This window comes from Hibiscus syriacus, unplaced genomic scaffold (genome assembly GCF_006381635.1).
Source record: "Hibiscus syriacus cultivar Baekdansim isolate YM2019G1 unplaced genomic scaffold, ASM638163v2 tig00112236_pilon, whole genome shotgun sequence".
In the NCBI taxonomy this organism is placed as follows: domain Eukaryota; kingdom Viridiplantae; phylum Streptophyta; class Magnoliopsida; order Malvales; family Malvaceae; genus Hibiscus; species Hibiscus syriacus.
The window spans coordinates 510,752-526,520 of record NW_024063279.1 but is presented as its reverse complement, the minus strand read 5'-3'; the positions used below and the strand labels follow the sequence as shown (position 1 = coordinate 526,520).

General features: G+C 36.8%; 1 protein-coding gene and 1 pseudogene across 1 annotated transcript; both read left to right on the top strand.

Moving 5' to 3' along the window:
• The first annotated feature begins 339 nt into the window (after positions 1 to 339).
• On the top strand, positions 340 to 1,106 carry LOC120176354 (ethylene-responsive transcription factor ERF014-like). Its single transcript, XM_039182797.1, has one exon. It carries the CDS (start codon positions 409 to 411, stop codon positions 1,042 to 1,044), a length of 636 nt encoding a protein of 211 aa, XP_039038728.1. The 5' UTR covers positions 340 to 408; the 3' UTR covers positions 1,045 to 1,106.
• Positions 1,107 to 4,036: 2,930 nt separating this feature from the next.
• Positions 4,037 to 9,040, top strand: LOC120176357 (annotated as a pseudogene).
• The last annotated feature ends 6,729 nt before the right edge of the window (positions 9,041 to 15,769 follow it).

Genomic DNA, 15,769 nt, shown 5'->3' with positions numbered 1-15,769 from the left:
CAGTTGATCACAAAATGTATATTTATTTCCACATGTTGGGTACAAATTATATATTATTATAAAATACCAGCCATATGGAAACTGGGGTTTTACCATGGAGCAGTAAAGTAATGTTTATATTCCCCCTACCCCCCTTTTTTGTTTTTAATAAAGCTAAAAATGTACTGCCTGTCAGCCATTTTCATATTCAAATGTGGATCAACACTGATTGACCGATGGATCTTCCTGGATTTAAAACAACAACTCAATGTGACCTCCCATCTACAAATATCAACATTTTCATTCACTTTCGAAACAACAAAAAACCATTTAAAAAGCTACCGAAAACCATTGCCAAAGCATTGATTGATAACTGAAGACTTATTGTTCACTGCACTGTTTTTTGTTTGATTATCTTTCTTGACTGATATGAAGAGGATTCAACCAGAAGCGTCAAAGCAAATGAAATCATCAACGTCTTCACCACCATCGTCATCATGCAAGAAGTACAAGGGTGTGAGAATGAGGAGCTGGGGTTCTTGGGTGTCAGAGATTAGGGCTCCAAATCAGAAGACAAGAATCTGGTTAGGGTCTTATTCTACGCCAGAAGCTGCCGCGAGAGCCTATGATGCTGCACTTCTATGCCTCAAAGGTTCATCGGCAAATCTCAACTTCCCCATCACTTCCTCACATAATTACATCCCCGATGGTGTTTTGTCTCCCAAGTCAATACAAAGAGTGGCAGCTGCAGCTGCCAATAGTTTCGTCAACAGTGCCGCCGCCGCCACCCCAGCAATATCGCCGCCACCTTTCTCCAAATCCTCCTCTTTGTCAGCCTCTTCCCCATCTCTGTCTTCCCCGCCATCTGATCAAGTAGTTGATTATGATGACGATTACATGTCACTAATACAATCTCTTGTAGCAGACGATGAGCCTATTTCTCTGATGGAACCATGGTACTCCTCCTTTGATCAGATGTTGAATGTGTCCTCGTTTGTTCCGCCCTCAACGATCAATGATTTCTACGATGAAGGCGATGATATTCGCCTGTGGAGTTTTTGCTAAGCTCAAGCATTAAACCATTCTTTTATTCTTTCCAATTATTTGATAATCTTCAGATGCTTGCTGACAGTAACAAAAAAATAATAATCATATTTCAATATATTTTCAGACTAAATTTCTTTTTTTTTTTTAACTCTCGAAGCGGAGACAGCGGCGGCCGACCTAGGTTGATGATAAGGTGGGCAAGTATCACCATGAAAATTTATAGAATTCGAATTTTCTTCTATAAACCTTTAAATTTTCTTAATTAATATATGTGTTCACCCTTAAATTCTATGACATCCACCCTGAAATTTAATCGTATTAAAAAAGTTATATTATTAATATATGTATGTCTGCCCTAAAAAATTTCTTAATCCACCGCTGTGGAGAGTTACTTCATATTCAGTTTATGTATCAATTAAGCAATTTATCATATTCAAGTGAATAAATAAATAAAAATGAAGAATTATATAAACTCAGTTTAAAAAAATCAATAAAGTATTCTCAAAATTTAAACTCCACCTTAAATCTTAAAGTATTATTAAAATTTAAAACCTAAAATATATGTACTCGGGTCGGGTTGTAGAAATTTTCCCCAAACATAATTTTAAGTTTATCATACTCAAAATCTTTCATGAATTTGAAATTCGGGAAAATTATCTTTATAAGGTCATCAGGTTCAAATCGAATTGCATTCCTAATTTTAATAATGGTTGATTTCAAAATATTAAACGATTTTAGTTAAAACTAAATACAAATTATAAAATTAATAATAAAAAACATGTTTTTATAAGAACATTGAACGTTTAAGAGTTGGAGTTAAGCATAAATGATTAATTGATAAATATAAGAAATGTTTTTATAAAAAAATTTATATTGATAATTTTATATATACTTGACCGGATCATACCTAACTCAACTTATTATCCGAAGATCCAATATTTGATTTATCTAATATAAACTCAATCTAATATTTGTCTGAATTTGATACTCGTAACTCGACACAATTTATGATAGACACGAACTAAATTCAAACTAGATTCAATCTAACATGAATCGAACCTAGATTGAATGAAATTTAAATTCGAATCTGACTCAAATCTGACATGAACAACCTGATTGTCTAATCTACTTTTTTAAAAATTTGAGCTTCAAATTTCGTTCATATTTTTTTATTGGGTAAGGATTAACAAATATAACTCAGGTTTATCCTAGGACATTACATTCAAGTTGGATTAACGGGATAATTTCCTTCGGACGGTCTATGTACACTTTGCATCAGAGGCAGATGCACTAAGCTCTATAAGGGGCCAAGTGCATCCCTATTGTAAGAGAAAAAGATGAATTTTTAGTTTAATATGATAAGGAAAAATGAAAAAAAAATTAAAATTTTTTGAGCTGTTATAAGTTTCGGTTCATAATTTCTAGTTTGAATCGAATTTGAAAATTTTAGGTTTGAGAATTTTCAAATCGAGTAGAACTTCATTTTAGAGTTTTCTAATCGAGTCAAACTCAACAAAACTCAACTAGTTTACAACCCTATTGTCCATCTCCTTTCTAGTAGTTTCATTGTTGGTTGAAGGAGTGCGAATGATGAGCCTCGATCCTGTTCTCTTCGTAGCATTCTAACCACCCCATAATTCAGTTTCTACAACCGAGCATATTTCCAAAAATTTGGAGAATTCGACCACCCATATAGCTGAATGTCTTCTTATGATACCTCCACAGGACGTAAATCCCTCTTTAATATTTATATTTTAATATCATACCTTATAAATTTAACGTAATGCATAAATAATATAATGTGTCTAAAATTTAGAAAAAAAAAATCAAACTCGAAAATTTAATTTTAAAGTGAAAATATAAATCATATTTTAAACAGGTCTAATTATTTTCAAATTCAAGGATACGTTATTGATTTGTTTTGAATGAAAATGAATATAAACCAGCTCGTCTCCTAATCAAAACTAAGTAAGCAACTATAAATTATGAGCGACTTCGTTATTGAACTTTGTTAGTTAAATTAAGAAAAAGTATTTGATAAATACATTATATAGAATTTAATTTATATTATTCTATTTAAATTTTAGGATTTCTCTTGCTAATCGTTGCAGTTATAGTAACACATGTTGAGTCGTTTGCTTTTTCCCTTTTTGTTCTCTTATTTTCTTAATGGCTTGATACATTTTTTAGGCGCCTAAACTATACTTTTTGTTCTCTTATTTTCTTAATGGCTTGATACATTTTTTAGGCGCCTAAACTATACGTTAAATTGACTTTTGGTATTTAATAATTTTTAAAATAAATGCATAATATTTTTAACATTGCAATTTTAGGTGCCTAGATCGTAACGATCGTTAAATTTGATCATTATCTAACATGTGTCATGCATATAAAAATTTATAATCTATATATTTTAAAAAAATATTAAATATTATAATTTAAAAGAACCAAAAAAAATCCTAAAATTCCACTATCGTTCTCTCACCATCAGTATGTGGCCGTCACCGTTGACACCATCGAAATTGTCTTGTTACCTCGACCAAAACCCATTCCCTCACCTACTGTGAAATTACGTCGATCGTCGTGAAAAGCACCGTAAAGAGTCATCGATTTTCTAAGTTTTCCTTCGGTGTTTTTTTTATTATTTCGACTACTACAGTTGGTTATATGTTACACAACAGTTATCGTTGAGTTCCTTGCCCTGCTTCGAATAAAACCCAACCGGTAATGACCCTTCATTGTCGTCAGAGGTGGGGATGAGAGGAAGAAGGACGACGAGAGGGGTTTAATTTTTATATTTATTTTTCTAAATAATATTTTATTATTTAAAAATGAAAAAAATATAAAAATAGACATCTAAAAGTATAACGGAGAAAATTATACGCACCTACTTTTAACAAAAAGATTTAGACACTAAAAATTAATTTAAAGTATAATTTAGACACATAAAAAAAAGTGTATTAAGCCTTTCTTAATTTGCTTTACATGGACCCAAGGAGTATAACCCCAATCCAAGTCCTTGCTGTACACTTTCTTGAAGTAACGGATAAACCTATCTCAAGCTCGTTGCAGATTTGCAGGTGCCTTTGCTTTCTATCCTTGATTTCAGCTGACTCAGAAACTGATCAATACAATGGGTTATTCCAAGGACCATCTGCTTGCTCGTTTAAAGGTTTTTTTTCCTTCTTTTTAACTATATTTTTTGGATAACTTTTAGCTTTCGTTTTTCTCTATTTTGTTTTATTACGCTATGGTTCTTTATTTAACACTTCAATTTTGATTTGGGTTTCATTATTTTGCTTTTATTGTGGGTTTTTCTTTTCACGGTGTGAATCGAGTACAGTAGAGGTTGGAATCCAAGTTAGCTTAATACACGTGTGTGTGTAACTATGAACTTTTATAGTTATTTACAATTGCGCTATGAATGGATGAAAATATTACAACATTCTAGTTATATGGTGTTGGCTGAGGCTAAGCATATTTCTATGCTTGTATGGGACAGTGGTTGAAGTTAATGAATTTATGTCAATTATACAACTGAAAGAAAATAAGATCGATAACACCATAGTAATAGTCTTACTTTAGTTGTGGTAGCTATGCTTTTGTACCATCTTCTTTAGTGACTAAAACGTGGATTGGGATCTTTCAGGAGCTTCAAATAGAATTTTCCCAGTATGAACATCCCGTTGTTCTGACAGTTGAAGCTCAGGTAAAAGAAGACCGCTATTTGCTCATAAACCCCTTTTGCACATTCATGGATTATAAAACTATCTTCTCAACCAGGCAAAATATGTTGGGAATATGGGAAGTGCTCTGAGCAAAAATTTGTTCTTGAAGGTATAATATAAAGTTCTGTACCGTTATTTGTACGCCTCTGCTGAATGGATCTTGGAATTGTTTCTAGTTTTCCATGTGATTGCAAATGGTTATCTATGCAGGAAAAGAAACATAGGTACTATGTTTTCTCTGCTCTTGCAGATACGAAAGTAGATTTGAAAGGTGCATGCTTTCTTCTCTGCTTTAATTTTATAATCTTTTCATATAGTACATGGGAATAGTTTACTATTCTTGCATATTGTTGTCGATATGGAAATCTTGGAGCTAATTTCAGATGTTAATGAGAACTTTTTCTTTGCCTTCAAAGCTGTGCAGTTTTATCTCAGAGGCTTGGTTTAGGGAAAGGTGGTCTAAGAATGGCTCCAGAAGAGGCGTTGGTGAGATACTTCAGGTGTGTGTACTTCTTAGTTTAAACTTATTTGTAGCAAAATTTTTGAGATTGCATTATGAGTAAGTTTATGGATTTAGTATAGAAGTCTTTGCCAGCTTGTTTAGTGTTCTACTCAATCTTCTCTAATATTATGAGCAGATTGCTTCAAATAGCCTATTTCATTCCTAAAATGTTGTGTCATGTTTCAAAAGTATGGCTTCATCCAATTTATAAGAATACAGAGTAAAAGGACAAGCTACTATCCAAATGATATTTCGCTTTTTCATTAGAAAATGGAAAAAAAAAGGAATGTGGGTGATCAGTGCCAGGTATTTTGTTTTTAAGTCAAAAAGAGAAGCTAAGGATTAAAAAGGTTTTTCACTAATGATCATCAACTATATGATATCAATATTGTATTGACCGTTACATGTATAACAAGATTGTAATTCACTCTTTTATGTTGTTGCATCTGTTTTGTTCTTTTAAGGTTCCACTTGGATGTGTTACTCCGTTTGCAGTTTTAAATGAATCTGCAAGGTATGCATTTAAGTTTCATTCCTTCATGCTTCAAAATATACATGCATTTTAGTGCAGAATGGTACATGGACTATTCTTTTCCTAGGATCTGCCGATCCGGTATTTTGTTGGTTGCACACAAGATGAAATGCCTTTGAAGCTTTAAGTTCTTGTGTTTGTCTTTGGTTGTAATTAGTACACTATGGTTTTCTATTTGTAGAAGCCCGAATTATCCATTTATTTTACATGTGATCTTGTATTATCAGATTTCATCCACAAAGAATACACATGATTAGATGTTTTTGTGAAATTTCATGAAAATATTTTAACTTATTTCTCATGTTATCAAGAACCTCACCTCATTGATGCTACCTTTGTGTTTGAAAATGTTTCTGAATGACTTGCTTGGATTAGTTTTCTTTCCTTCATTATTGATATATTAACATCTTTCCATAAATTGAAAAAGTCTCGTTTCTAACTTCTTTTCCTTTTCTTTTTTGCATTCATGTGGGCATGAAGAGGTTGAGCCTATGTGAAAAAAAGAAGTAATGTATGTTTACCGAGTACATTTCTGCATTTGGCGATGTACCTAGTGCTAATGACCATTTGGCTAAAATTCTAGTATGATTTCTCTACGTCTTACATGCAAGTGCTATCCCATCCACCTTCTTTCTCTCAACTCTCTATATACTTTTTGTTCAATATATAGAGATTTACTTCCTTTTCTGGTTGGTTTTCTTCAGAGTTGGTCTAGCTTTAATTTTCAGTTTTGTCGTTTTTTGAAGACATGTTTCACTATTGTTGGATCAAGGATTCAAAACTCAAAAGTGTTGCTTTTCTCACCCACTCGCCAATGACATGTCAATCTGTAAGTCTGGGAAAAGAATAAACATGTTCTCATCCTCTTTTTAATCAACTCTTACGCTTTATTTGGTTACCTACTATATAATTGGTGGTTGTAGGAGATTATTTCAAGGGGTGGTTTTTTTTGGAATGAAGATGGGCGTTTTAGATTTTTTTTAAACCTAATTGGCTTTATATATCTGAAACATAAGCGTGTATGACATTGTTATTCTTTATCGACCTATGGTAATGCAAACGTTAAAAAATGCATAAAAACTCTTAAACCAAAAATTCAATTTAAAACTTGCTGCTTCCTTTTCCGTCTGTACTTGGCACTTGTTGGTCACAACTTACAAGTGTGAACGCCGTATGTTTGCATGGTGTATACAATTTAGTCTTTGAGATCTACAAAAATCCTGTGATACAAAAAGTGGACCGACTTCCTGGGATGCAGTTTCATGTAACTGGAAATCAGTGAGGAACTTAGTCGATACGACTCTATAGCCCTTTGTTTCTGATCTTCTGTATTTTGGTGCCTGATCGGAGTAATTACTAGTTCCTAATTGATTTATTCCCAGCTCTGAACGCCCATGGTCTGGACAAGTTTCTTAAATCGATTGGGAGAAACCCATCATACATTGATCTGGAGGTGATTTGAATTTTCTTAATCTGTTCCATTTCACCGGTAATGAATTTTCGGATTAGCTGATCAAATATTAGTTTATCATTGGTAGGCTAACCCTCCTGTAGGGAAAGATCAACCACCCGATCTAGCTGCTTATGTTCCATCAAATTCCTCAGTTTTGTTAGATCTTCCTGAAAAAGGACCTTCACGGGATTCTACTGGGAAAACTGTTGGTGCTGCTACTAAAACTGCGGCATTTACAGGTAATTTATCTAAAAGAATTGTCATTTGCAACTTCGTTACTTTTCTTGTGAAGGTTACAATTTCGAAATTTTGTCCCTATTCTAACCTTCTCAAAAAAGTATAAGTCTGTTGCTTCATTTTATTGAATTAGTAACTGCTGTTTCCAGAATTCAACATTCTTGAATCTTGTTTTGGGTTCTAAGGATTTGTACTTGTTTTGGGTTCTAAGGATTTGTACTTGTTTTGGGTTCTACGGATTAGCCTACTATTCATATAGGCAAAACGAATAATAGCTATAGCTGTGATACTAATCATGGTAATGTGTATGTTTCTGCGTGGCTACTTGGGTATAAAGGTGCCAAATTTAATGGTTGTCTACTTACGATGCTCTAGAACCTAGTTGTAGTTGTAGAGGGGCAGGTACCGAATGTTATTTGCTTTTAATTGAGTTGATTTAATGTCATAATGGCAAAGGAGTGGTGCTGGTGTCCGGTTATGAATCCGTTTCTTGCCAAGGGGAAAAGCTGGTGGTCATTTTCATGGAGGAAATGATTTTTTTTCTTGTAACTTAGAGAAGAACAGTAACGTTAATTTTTTGACAGTCTCACAACTGAATTTGCATCTGTCATTTATCATTGAGTAATTTATTATTTAATTTGCCCAAATAATATGCACCCTTTCTCCGCACTTTGATGTAGCAAAAGTTGTTAAGCCATCTGGTAATGCACAAAATGTTAAGGAAAAGTCAGTTGAAAGTGCGCGGCCATCTATTCCTGCTGCAGATGCTGAGAAATTTGTAGAAGAGCTTCTGCATAGAGCATCTGCCTTACTGCTTTCAGAAGTAAGCTAAATCTTGTACTCTTGGTCAATATCATGGATTTTTCTTTCTACTTGCTAAACGAATACAAATTTCGGAGGATTCCATTAAGCAACATTGTGGACAGCTTGGAGCTGAGGTAGCAAACAATGTTAGAAAATGTCTTAGAGAATACCTAAAGAACCTCGCTGTAAGTATGATATGGAAAAAGTTAAACACTTTTATTTTTATTTAGCAAGTATTTAGAGTCAGCATTGCCAGAACAGATGCTAACACGTTTGCTTTCCCATCCATTCATTTTCGAATAAAATGAAAAAGAAAGTTTGTATTTTTTTTTAATTTCACTCCTAATCGAAATGGTGCCTTTCCCCTTGCAGACAATATTCAAGAACACGACATATACAGAAGGGTTTTATGCAGGCACCCGGTGTCAACCGAAGCGTCTTTGAATTCCTTTTAACTCTTTTGTACTATCATGGACCACGAGCCCACAACCGAGGTCAGCACAAGAGAAGCCCAAGATTACTTAAGTGGCGTTTTGGGCTTTCCTAGGCCAATGAAGACTGGCTCATTCCATGGAGATGAAAAGCTTTGCACGTTTATGGCTGGAGAATCCTTGGTTTAATGCAAAATCCTCATGATTCTTTCCATAAACTTTGTAATCTTTTATTTAAGGCAATATATAACTAGCTTGATAGAGTTTCCTTAGTTAACAGAAGATCTTGTAGATACAATTTCTTAATTTGGGGGATTTAGGAGATTGTATTCAATCTAGGTTGTCGATACACTTAGATCTTAATCGTTCATTGAGAGGAGTTTCCACTATAAATAGAGGTCTCTCCTCCTGATTTATACTCGCTTCTTCATTTTGAGAAATCATAAAACATTCTCTCAAACTCTTTTGTCTTTGTGCTTGTGCTTGCCAAGTTCTCTTGTTTTTTTGCTTCAGTTGGAAATTTAAGCATCTTTGCTTGGATTGTTTTCAAGCTTAGTCTTTATCACAAAGAAAGTGACTAAAGCTGCACGTTCTAGGTGTTGAAGTTCAAAGGGCGTGACAAGTGGTATCAGAACTAGTTTTACGAGAGATGACATAACAAAACCAAGACGAGGCCCAAGTAGTCATCGAAGTGATGGAGACTCGTGTTGTTGCGGTGAAGAAGTGAGGAAGCTCGAAGGATGTAGTGGCATCATTTGAGCAAAGGGTTGACAGGAAGACATGTACAATGAAGTCAAGGAGACTCGGGATTTGACTAAATCTCACTTGGAGAAGTTGGAATCTACGGAGGAATGACTTGACCAGGAAACTCAATCACTCCTCGATGAGATGACAGAGAAGGTTGATGAGTGTACTAGGGGCATTGAGAGCATGTCATTGGCCATGAAGGCAAAATTGATGCTGGAGGTGAATGAGTCAAGAGTGAGCTACTTGTCTACAAGGTTGCAATGTTAAATGGGGTGACTAAAGAGGCGCAGACACCTATACTCAGGATCGATGTTCTTAAGCCAAAAGAGATCAAGGGGAGTCGAACTGCCAAGATATGGAGAACTTCATCTGAGGCATGGAGTAATTCTTCTAAGGCATGAGTATTGGGGATGATATCACCAAGGTAAATGTTGCTTCAAATTATCTTACTGATGCCGCTCTCTTATGGTGGCGACGTAGGTGTTCCGAGGAGAAGGAGAAAGTAATTTCGATCGAGACATGGGAGGAGTTCATGGGTAAACTCAAGGAGTATTTCTATCCGAAGAATGCTCCGCTCGAGGCTCGAGAAAATCTAAAGCAGTTGAAACATGATCGTACCATATTGGAGTATGTCAAGAACTTCACTGAGATCAAGATGCAAATTTCGAACATGGGCGAATCAGAAGGGTTATTTGTATTCATGGATTGATTACAACGTTGGGCTAACATGGAGATCCAGAGGAGGGGAGTAATTGAACTCTTCAAGGCATTTGATATATTTGAGGCCATTGTCCCGTTTAAAGTGAAGAAGACAAACTCTCTCAAACCAAAGCCAAAACCCAAAGGTAATTATGGGGGAGAGAAGGCCAAGGGTGGATCTAACAAACCATCAGAGGGTAATGGGAAGCAGAATGATTAACCCAAGAAGCTATCCAATCCTTGGGAGAAGAAGGGTGACTTAACGTGTTTCAATTGTGAAGGAAATCATATGAGGAGGGATTGTCCTCAGCTTGTGAAAGTTTCTGCCATCAAGGAGACTGATGGGGAAGAGAATGGGACTTTAAAGCTTGGTTCCATCATTAGTTCTATTGAGATCAAGAAAGGTTGCAAGAAAAAAGGACTGATGTATGTAGACGTCACTGTGGCAAGCTAGAAGATGAGTGCACTAGTGGACACATGTGCCTTAGAATTGTTCTTATTCGAACAAGCTGTCAAGAAACTTGATCTTCGTGTAGAGAAGACAAATAGATTTATTAAAACTGTCAATTCCAAGGAGGTTTTGATTGTTGGGGAAGCTAGAGGAATCAAGCTCAGTATTGGAGAATGGACTGGGAAATAGTTCATAAAGGTAATCCCACTCAATGACTTTAACTTTGCTATTGGGATTAGTTTCCTTGATCGGATTAATGCGTTCTCTTTGCCGTTTGCTGATTGCCTAGTAATTTGTGATCTGAAACACCAATGCATTGTTCTGGTGAGTCGAGAGTTCGGATTCGATGCCAAGATGTTGTTTGCGATCCAGTTCTCAAAGGGGGTGCGGAAGGAGGATCCCACCTTTGTGGTGTCATTGGTGGGAGATAAGCCCACAATGACCGAGGAAGTCCCAAATTAAGTGGGATAAATGTTGGCAGAGATTAGGGATGTGATGCCAACCGAGTTGCCAAAGTGTTTTCCACCGAAGAGAAATGTGGACCACAAGATTGAGCTCATGCTAAATGCGAAGCCACCCGCTAGGGCACCCTATCGTATGGCTTCATCGGAGTTAAAGGAGATTCACAGACAGTTGAAAGATCTCTTAGATGCAGGGTATATATAACCGTCGAAGGCACCCTTTGGTGTACCGGTGCTATTCCATAAGAAGCATGATGGCTCCCTCCGAATGTACATAGACTATCGAGCTTTGAAACAACTCACCGTGAAGAACAAGTACCTGATCCCGTTAGTTGTCGACTTGTTCAATCAACTTGGTGGTGCGAGGTGGTTTACCAAGTTGGATTTGCGGTCCGGATATTACCAAGTCAGGATAGCCAAAGGTGATGAACCGAAGACTGCTTGTGTGATGCGCTACTGTTCGTATGAGTTTATTGTGATGCTTTTTGGCCTCCAAATGCCCCCGCTACCTTCTGCACGTTGATGAATAAGGTACTATAACGTTTTCTCGATCGTTTCGTTTTAGTTTACCTTGATAACATTGTGGTAGATAGTAAGACCTTGGAGGAACACGTTGAGCACTTAAGAAGGGTGTTCCAAGTCTTACGGGAGAACGAGTTCTATGTCAAAGAGGAAAAGTGCTAATTTGCGCAAAATGATGTACATTTCCTAGGCCATGTCGTTGGAGGAGGCAAACTCTAGATAAATAGGGACAAGATTCGGGCGATTGATGAGTAGAAGCCACCCATCAAGATGAACGAGTTGAGAGCATTCTTGGAATTAGCCAATTACTACTGACAGTTCGTGAAGGGCTATTCCAAGATTGCTACACCTTCGACCGAGTTGCTCAAGAAGGACAATGTATGAGAGTGGAGTACGGAGTGCCATGAGGCTTTTGAAAAGATCAAGGAAACCATGGTGAGTGAGCCCGTGTTGGTGTTGCCAGATTACACCAAGCCTTTTGTAGTTTTCACCGATGCATTCGATGTTGCCATTAGTATAGTCATTATGCAAGAGGGACATCAGATTGCATATGAGAGTCTGAAGCTCAATGAGGTAGAGAATAGGTACTCGGTTCATGAGAAGGAGATGGCTGCAGTGGTGCACTGTTTGCGCACTTGGCGTCATTATTTACTTGGTTTTAGATTTGTGTTTTTTACCGACAATGATGCAAATAATTATTTTCTCACCCAAAAGAAGATTTCTCCCAAGTAGACTCATTGGTAAGAGTTTCTTCTCAAGTTTGATTTTTCCATGGAGTACAAGCCAGGGAAAGTGAATTGTGTTGCAGATGGCTTAAACCGAAGGTATGCCATCGAGACTGTGGAGGGTACTTTGCTCGAATTGATCAAAGAAGGGTTGCCCATGACCCTGTGGCCGAAAGAATCATTGACGGAACCAAGGAGGGACAAACTAGAGAGTTTTGGATCAAGGGGGAGTTGCTTTATTATCGAGGACATCGTCTCTTTGTGCCTCGATATGGAAAGTTACGTAAGGAGCTCACGAGGGAATGTCATGATTCCAAGTGGACGAGACATCCGGGAGTTGATTAGACTTTAGCACTACTTTTGGAGTAGTACTATTGGTCACACATGACTGAAGATGTGCAGGCATATGTGAAGACTTGTCTTGTGTGCTAACAAGACAAAATCGAGGTGAAGAAATCGGCGGGATTGCTGCAACCTTTGCCCATTCCTGGAGCCCATGAGAGAGTATTTCCATGGATTTTATCATTGGTTTTCCTAAGATTGATGGAGTTTCGAGTATAATGGTTGTGGTTGACAGGTTTTCGAAGTATGCGACGTTCATTCCAGCATCTAAAGTGTGTCCAACAGTGGAGGTGACTCGACTTTTCCTCAAGCACGTGGTGAAATTTTGGGGATGCCGAAAACCATCATTAGTGGTCGAGGCACACAAACCGATGGGCAAACTGATGGGATCGAGCTTGAACTTTTCCACCGTAGTTTATCCACTAACTGATGGGCAAACTGAGCGAGTGAATACTCTATTAGAGATTTACCCAAGGCATTATATGAGTTCTAACCAACATGAATGGTCGAAGTTGTTGGATGTGGCGTAGTTTTCCTACAACTTACAACGGAGTGAGGCTACAAACCAGAGTAACAATCATTGACACCCAACACGGTTGTTACCAAGTATGAGGGGCCAAATCCATTAGCACACAGGGTTTCCAAGGAGTGGCATGAGCAACGTGATTTAGCTCGAGCTTTTCTGGTCAAGGCGGGGAAACGGACCAAATAATGGGCCGACCGAAAACGTAGGGACGTGAACTTTGAAGTTAGTGATCTTGTCATTGCAAAATTTGCCAATGTTTTATGCAATGCATATGTGCAGAAGGAGCTTATGCAGAGGTACGAGGGTTTATTTTGAGTTATGACAAATTGGAGTTGCCTATAACCATCCGAGAACATCACAAGATCCATGTTAGTATACTCAAGCCGTACTATCAGGATGCGGAGGATCCAGATCGAGGCAACTCACATCGAGCACCAGTCTGAGTGAAGGTCTCCTATGACAAGGACATTCAAGACATACAAGCGGAAAGAGTTATTCGACGACTAGGACACTGCCAGAGGCTTGAGTACTTTGTTCTGTGGAAGGGACAACCCGAGTGTAAAAGGAGTTGGGAGCATGTTGAGGGACTTTGGCAATTCAAGACCATGATAGACCAATTTCATGCCAGACAAGTGACGAGGGCGTCACCGAAACCAGTGGGGGATAATGTCACGGACCACGAGCCCACAACCGAGGTTAGCACAAGAGAAGTAGCCCAAGATTACTTAAGTGGCGTTTTGGGCCTTCCTAGACTTATGAAGATTGGCCCATTCCATGGAGATGAAGAGCCTTGCACGTTTATAACAGGAAAATCCTTGGTTTAATGCAAAATCCTCATGATTCATTGCGTAAACTTTGTAATCTTTTATCTAAGGCAACATATAACTAGCTTGATAGAGTTTCCTTAGTTAAGAGAATATCTTGTAGATACAATTCATTAATTTTGGGGATTTAGGAGATTGTATTCGATTTAGGTCATTGATACACTTAGATCTTAACCGTTCATTGAGGGGAGCTTCTACTATAAATAGAGGCATCTCCTCCTCATTTGTACTCACTTCTTCTTTTTGAGAAACCACAGAGCATTCTCTCAAACTCTCTTGTCTTTGTGCTTATGCTTGCCAAGTTCTATTGTTCTTTGCTTCCGTTGGGAATCTAAGCATCTTTGCTTGGATTGTTTTCAGTCTGACTTAGCCACTATCACAAAGAAAGCGACCAAGGCCGCACGTTTTTGGCGTTGAAGTTCCAAGGGCGTGACAGTACCATTTTGCTTATCGGAAACATATTCCAACCCATAAACAAAATTTAGGAGGAGAAATGTAGTTTTCATATCGGCTCATGACTTAGTTTTTACATACATTTGATAATATCTAGTTAGGTCATGTTTCTGAGTCAGATAAGAATGTCGATTAAATACAGAACTAAGAAGATTTTTCATACCGATCCAAAATAAGGGTGGGATTTTATGTTCATGCCCCCATCCAGTTATATAAGAATATTGCTTTTACGCGAACAAGTATTGTCACCCCCTTTATCCGACCTAGATGAAAACAAGATGGGTCCAGAAGGCCAATTAACTAAACTTTCCCAAAACATGTCTCAAACATTATTTTAATATTTTAAAATTTACCCTCGTATTTTTTGATTTTGAATACTTAAAGTAACTAGATTAAATTAACAATAATTAAACATAAATTAAATGTTTATAAAATTTAAGTTCAAGTCTCGAAGTTCAAAACAGAGTTTATATCTAATGTCCCAAAAATATTTAAACATAATAAGTATATCAAATAAAATATTAATAAAATAATAATAAAAAAGTCTGAATAAATGTCATACTTTAAAGAAATGAAAACGGAATAATGTTGATCTCCAAGTACCGATTCACCTAGCTCGGTAATCTGAAAGAAGAAACTAAGGGGTAAGCGACAAGGCTTATGGTGTCTCTAAAGTGCAACAAACACACTATTGCATAATCTGAAACAAACAATAACATTTATCGACAAATCATCAACGACAATCACAATATAATTGATATGAAAATGCTCATGCTCTCGCTCATACTCCTGTCACACCCATAATAGTAGGTCCTCCAAAACCACACTTATTTCAATCCACACACCATGTAAGTGGGGTCCATCATAAAGACAGATGCCATTGAATCCGAAAAAGTAACATTCACTTCGTTAAGTGAATGCACTAAACTTTTCCTATCAGAATTCGTTCCAATATGACATGCAAATGGCATGCATATCCGATATCCAAATAACACATATCCGAATAACACATACTCAAATATCATATATCTGAAATCTAATTTGATCCAAATGAGAATACAATTACATGATCTTAGAATCCAAACTCATAGCATAATCTGAATCCGATAAATATCACATGTCACATAACATAATTTTTTGAATTTCAACTGGTACAACAATATCACGCAACCAATTTCCAAACAACATGCTTAACCGAATTATATTTAAGGCAACATTACACATATCAGTCAAGCTCACAACCAATTCTAAAAAAATCAATCAATCAACACGAAATAGATATAACATCGGGTAGAGACACACATCG

Bases quoted from the DNA above. Each gene is read 5' to 3' on its own strand.
- LOC120176354 (XM_039182797.1), top strand. From the start codon at position 409: ATGAAGAGGATTCAACCAGAAGCGTCAAAGCAAATGAAATCATCAACG.